The 6,689-nt window shown below is 39.0% G+C and overlaps 1 protein-coding gene across 1 annotated transcript; it reads right to left on the reverse strand.

Annotated features, from left to right (window-relative positions):
* Positions 1 to 3,449: 3,449 nt before the first annotated feature.
* On the reverse strand, positions 3,450 to 6,000 carry LOC116166084 (slit homolog 1 protein-like). Its single transcript, XM_031480915.1, has 2 exons — positions 5,966 to 6,000; positions 3,450 to 5,918 (listed from the first exon to the last, which is right to left on the reverse strand). Exon 2 carries the CDS (start codon positions 5,910 to 5,912, stop codon positions 3,492 to 3,494), a length of 2,421 nt encoding a protein of 806 aa, XP_031336775.1. The 5' UTR covers positions 5,913 to 5,918; positions 5,966 to 6,000; the 3' UTR covers positions 3,450 to 3,491.
* Positions 6,001 to 6,689: the final 689 nt, after the last annotated feature.

The raw sequence follows: 6,689 nt of genomic DNA on the forward strand, positions 1-6,689 counted from the left end.
TTCAACTATTTGATTTCTGATAACAAAGTTAATCTCGAGATCTCATATAATGACGTATATGGAAGAAAACAACAAACTCCGTTTACCTAAAATCGTTATGAAATTTATTTTTCATTTGCCTATTATATGCCATATGATCACTCATATGAGATATATAAAGCAGTCTATGACGCCCGCGGGCATAATGGATTGTCATTTCATTATGCCCTCAAACGACCTGCAAAACATAGATGGAGATATATTATGTAATAAAAAAAGATGCTACTTGATTCGTATGCAACACTTTAATGTTGGGCAAACAATAATCATTACATTTGTATATCGGAAATGCATTATTTGGAACAATGAAAAATAAAATTTTGTATGCACCTCAGGCATTATTCGATATTTAACCGCTCTATTTCTATTTCATGCCTACTTTATGTCATTTTTCATGATCCCAGACTACTTTACCGACCGCACCTGTCACATAGCTGAATGTCTCTAATGACATCTGTCACCACTGACATATTGACATATAATCAAATGATCTAGATTGGAATTTTCTATACGATTTCGGATCTCTCATAATTTAAATTGAAAAGTACTTCTGTAAGGGCTGGAGCTGCAACAGAAGTGGCACGCTAAAAAAACATAAAAAATATCAAGATCTAGAGAAAGAATATGTGTTTATGGGACTTGCTTTCGAGATATGGTGCAAGGAATCGCGAGATTTTCTCAATAGAATAGGCAGAAGTTTAATTGCAGAATCCAGCGACAAACGCGCTAAGCAATTTTTATTCCAAAGGATATCCTTGGCTATCCAACGTGGAAATAGGGTACGTATCCTGGGCACTCTCCCAGCGGAAAAACACTTGTCCGAAATTATAATACTCTGTTACACAATTTTAAATATTTCGTTTAGATTCAATTAAAAAAAAATTATACCGTACTAAAAATCTTACGTAATCTAAGTGGTCACTTTTTATACAGGGTGTTACATGACCGCATGTAAAATACTATTGGGTCTTTTTCCGAATAAACCGAGGGTCCAACGTGTTTCGTTTGGGAGTCACCTCCAAAGAAGTGGTGAAATTTGGATTTCTTCTTTACTTTTTTACTCAGCAACCATAAGAGTTACAGAGATGGGTAGCACGTCTTTGAATAGGTTTTCGGGTATGCCCAATCCCCCTATTTGGGGGTGCGAAAAAATTATGATTTCGACCAAATTTGTTATCTGGGGTTTTTTTTAACATGAAAATGACGAATCTGCAATTAGTTTTTAGAGATTCTAAAAAAAAGTTCCACTGCAAATCTTGGTCGGACAAAGAAATTGGAGAGAATTCCACAAAATTTGTTGTTAAAGTTAAATAACTTTTCAAACAAAAGCTATTTACTCATTTGAAGATTGGGCCTTCGGGATACAAAGTGTCCCCCACCTACTAGTGAGTGATCTAATTTCGCATGCGGTTAATTGAAAATGTCGCAAATAACAAAAACATAACGATTTAAGTCGATGGTTGCTGAGAAAAAAATTAAAGAAGAAATCCAAATTTCACCACTTCTTTGGGGGTGGCTCCCAAAAGAGACACGTTAGACCCTCGGCTTATTTAGAAAAAGTGCTTGTCTTGATTCCCTCTATCACCCAATTTTCTGTTAACATGCGGTCCTGTAACACCCTGTATATGAACGACGCTCACTTCATAAGCCGTGAAGTAGATACCTATCTCGTAAATACTTCTAAATCGTATTTTAGGATCAATTCGGTCTTATCCTACTTGAGATAGTGGCTATCATCTGCGATTATAAAAACGATAAAAATTTGATTATTGTAACTTGTTGCTTATAGTAACAATAAACGACTTTCACTACGCGTTTCCAATAACATTAATAATTTTGAGTTATGACATTATTCAATTATGGATTATTAAGGATCACTCTAAAATTATATATACGTTTAGAAAGTGCCTTTTGTTCACTCATTAGCTCGATTAACTCGGGCTTCACTCTTGTTGTACACGACGTTCTTCGCAAAGTCATCCTAAATAACCTTAGATCATATATAGATACATATAGTCTCTCATCTGGTTTCAATAAGGGGCATTTGTGCTAACATACCTAACACAAGCAGAGATATTGTTCGAATGGATTGTATTCAATTTAAATAAAATAATAAAATAAAATTGCTTTTCCAACATTTTCCAGATTTCAGTTGGCTGTCATAATTGTAACCACTCTAACATTTCAATCATCGCACGAGTGAACATGGGTAATACGTCCCAATTTCCATTTTAACAGCGCCAACACATTCCTCGAATAATCTTTGGGTTTGTCTTGAACCATTTCAATCTCTACTGCAGCGATGTCACATATTCTTGCGAGAATCTCTTGCATATCTGAACGATTCTTTTGCATCTGGACAATCGGTAGATTTTAATTTCGCTAAAATCGGGTTCAGGAAATGATGTCAATGATCTGCTAATCAAGAAACTTGAATTCGGGCTACAATTCTTGGTTAACTAATTAACGCCTACAAAATGGCTTCTTATTAATGAAAAACGGCCATATTTAATCGTTGATTGGAGAGTGACTCCGGAGAACAAGGGTGCTGGAGAATGCGAGGAAGCGAGAGAAGAGCAGACGTCCCTAACGAATATAGTGCTAGCATGGTATCCGGAAGGAGTGCCATGCCGAGGAGGAGCGGAAATAACCGCTACAGCACGAGGGTAGCTACGTAGAACGTACAAGGGACAAAGGACGAAAACAGGGAGTAGATGTAGCCAGCCTACAGGAGACCAAACTAACAAGTGGGATGGCCGCGGCATGGAACTACGACTGGTGGATAGGAGGAGGGAAGAAGGAGAGAACCAGCAGAGGCATAGGAATCGTAATCCGGAAACATCGAGGCATTGAGCGGCAGTGATCGAGTAATAAAGTCAAGGGGATGGAGTAGATGTAGACGAAGCGTAAGAGAAAAATTAAAGGGATATAAGGACATAATGGCGAAAAAGATGAAAATGAAACCCGAATTGAGGAAGGAGGGTGGAGCCGGTAAAACCCTTTAAAAGTCCTTTATGCGCTTACAGCGTGCATTTAAGGGACTGTAGACTTTAACATTTGGAAACATGCTCAAAAGGTCGCCAAAACAGTATTATGGAATCTTTTGCGGTGGTTGCAGCTTGTAAGCGCTTGGAATGGTCGTGGTACCTCAGTATATCCAAGAAGCTTTGGAATTCCTCCCTACTACGAGATTTTCGAATACCTTCAGTTTAGGAAGTTTTAAGGCTCTTTTCGAGCCTTTAAAACGTACCCCCATTTTTCACGATATTCCATCCATCCATGTTTAGCCAGAGAGAATACAAATAAGGGCAATTCCCGTAATAAATTGCTTGAAGTCTTTTCGTAAGCTCAGCCGCCCCGTAATTCTAATTGACTCCCGGGAAATCACCAAGTAGGTTTTAAATGGGTTAGAGAAGGTTTTATTAAACAGAAAAATTACACATTAGATTCTACTAAAAAAACGTGGGATTTATTTCAGGAAACCTCTTCTTCATGACCTCCATAACGTTGGCGCTGATCTTGTTGCCTTCTAGACGTACACGAGTCAATTGAGGTAGATTGTTGAAGACGTCCGGATTCAAGTCTTCTATTTCATTGTACTTAAGCTCGAGTTTGTCCAGTTTTGTAAGCCCTTTGAACATTTCCCCGTCGATATACTTTAAGGTGTTTTTGGACAAGTCCAAGATCAGAAGCGACTCGAAGTCCTCGAACGTACCCGGTTTGATATCATCAATTTCGTTCTTATCTAGCCTCAGATATTTCAGATGGGGTATGGAGGGTATCGAACCCTTCTGTAACGTCCCCAATTTGTTTGACACTAGAATTAACGCTGAAAGTGACGTTAGTGGTTTGAAGATGTCGGATGGCAAACTTGTGAGGTCGTTCCCGGAAAGGTGTAACATGCTCAGGTTCGGGGCGGTGGTGAATTCATCACCCCTCATTTGTTGAAGTTTATTTTCTTTCAAGTCCAGGTCGGCTAAGTTGGGAAGCAGTTCGAATGCACTAGGGTCGATTGACGTGATCTTGTTATTGCTCAAGGTAAGCGTGTCGAGCTTTAGCAATTCGGTGAACATCTCCCTTTTGATTTCTGAGAGCTGATTTTGATGAAGATCTAACGTTGCAAGTTCATGCAATCCTTCAAACACATCCCCCTTGAAATGCTCGATGTGGTTCTCCGATAGGACCAGCGCCCTCAACTTGTCCATCCCTAAGAACATCCCCTTATTCAACCGCTTTAACTTGGAGTTGCTAATCGTAAGAGACACCACGTTCTTCAAACCCGAAAAACATTTTGAAGGAAACTCCTCAACATTAAGATTTTCCATTCTCAGCGACTCCAAGGTTGCCAAATCATTGAAAGCGTCGCAAGATACGGTTTCAATGGGATTCTCCTTGATGTACAGGTCTGTCAAGGAACTTAAACATTCAAACATGTTCGCCGTTATGCTGTCCAGCTTATTCCTGCCGATGTACATGAATTCGACCTTTTTTAAATTTTTAAAAATACCGGAATCGAATTTCTGGATCTTGTTGTTGTCCAAATATAGTCGTTTTAGTTCGGATAATTTGTCGAAAATTCCTTCGTCCAACTGCTCGATCTCGTTGTCGCTCAGATACAGCCATTCCAACTTGACATTCTTGTCAAACACCCCACTCGGAAGTGACTTAAGCTTATTGTCCCTAAGGTTCAATTTGTAAAGCTCAGTTAGCCCATTGAATGAGCCGGGTTCGACTTCGCTCACCCTGTTTGTTCCGAAAATGATCTTCTTTAGACTTCTTAGACCGGTGAAAATTCCAGGTGTAATCTTCTCGATTTCGTTTTCAGTGAAGTCCATTTCAAACAACTTGGTACAGTCGGAGAAGGTGCCGTCAGGGATTGTTGAGAGCTTGTTTTTGGTTAAGCTAACGTGGTTCAGCTTCGAAAGTCTCTTGAATAATCCATTCAGGTGCCTTAGCTGGTTATCTGAAAGATCAATGGACTTTATCTGTGGGTTGCTTTGAAAAATGTCGCTTGGGAGACTTTCAAACTTGTTTCCGGAAAGGTAAATATCTCTCAGATTTTGTAATTTTGCAAAGAGCCCATCGGGGATCTTTTTCATGCCGTTGTTCTCCAAATGCAGTTCAGTAAGAGAACTTTGGTCGTTGAATATTTGCGGCGGTAACGTCACCAAACGGTTGCCCTCCAGATGAAGCGTTTGAAGCTTAGTCAACCCATTGAGGAGGCCACTGTCTAGCACGGTCAACGCGTTTTCGCTAAGATAAACTGTCTCCAGCAACAACAACTTCGCAAGCAAGTTCTTCGGAACTTTTTCCAGTTTGTTTCCATGAAGATGCAGCTCGACCATGTTTGGAGAATTGTCAAAGGCACCCTCTTCCAGCTCCTCTAACTCGATATTGAGCAATTTGAGCTCGACCAAAGCGTGCATATCGGCAAACGCACCCTTGGAAAAGCGCGACACTTTGGTTTCATAAATTACAAACCTTTTGACATTGAACATACCTTCGAACGCTTTATTTTCAATATTGTCTACTGTGCTAAAGCTAATTTGAAGCGTTTCTAGATTTAGGTTTTTAAAACAGCCATCGGGTATATTTGATACACTAGTGAGAAGAAACCGAATAATCTTCACGTGTTCGTAACCTTTAAACGTGTCGGGATCAAGGAACCCAATCGTACTCTTTTCCATCTCCAACCGGTAGAAACCTTTAATTGGCACCTGATCGTACTCAATACATTCCTGAATACCTTTCTTCAGTTGGTCCAAAGAATGAATTTTCTCGCAGGTTATTGCCTTCCAAAAGCGATAGTTGCAGTCCTTCGACTGTACAGCGACAAAGCCAATTAGGAGCAGTAGCTTCAAGATTAATGCCATTGCAATCTAAACGCAGCCTATTCAGTACAAATTTAGCCACTGAAGTCACTTACCAAGAAGTGTGAACGACGCCGATAGACACTGTGTAACAAACGAAAGGTCGGTCGTTTAAATAGGAAAGGTCAGAGAGGTTGTTATCTAATTGCAAGTGTAAAAATTGCACCTTGTTTGATAGAAGGCATTGAAACCTTTGGTCACAAGTTGTTATGCAATTGATTGACGTATGTATGTTATTATTATTATTATTGTACCGTACAAGGGGGTTTCGATAACAAAGAATTTGATTGTAAGTGGACTGTAATTATGAATTACTTCCAAGGCCTTGTTTATGCTGGGAGTGAAAGAATATAGACACATAAATAAACGTGTATTACTAGTCTGGGCCCTCCTAATATAAATAAGTATAGTTAGTATAGGTAATAAATAGCGGTTAAGAAACTAGAATGTAAGTAGTTAACAAAGGACCTATTCTCGTCTAGGCATTTTATATTTTTCGTCAAGGGTAATTTAATTAGAATACTGTAACGTGATTTATAAATTCGGGTTCGATTTATATCAATATTTATTAAACAAAACTAAAACACTATAAAAACCATACAATTTATATCGATTATTTATATCACACACACTTCGCAATTTATTTTTCCGCGCTCTAATGTTTCATACGTACTCGATCTCGTTCGATAGTAAAAACTCCCGCGATGTTCGGTCCGCAACCATTTATACACGCAAGCAATGTAAGTCCAGTACATTCTCGAATATTCCTACACAAAATCC

Source organism: Photinus pyralis, unplaced genomic scaffold (assembly GCF_008802855.1).
Source record: "Photinus pyralis isolate 1611_PpyrPB1 unplaced genomic scaffold, Ppyr1.3 Ppyr1.4_LG3a, whole genome shotgun sequence".
Classification (NCBI taxonomy): Eukaryota; Metazoa; Arthropoda; class Insecta; order Coleoptera; family Lampyridae; genus Photinus; species Photinus pyralis.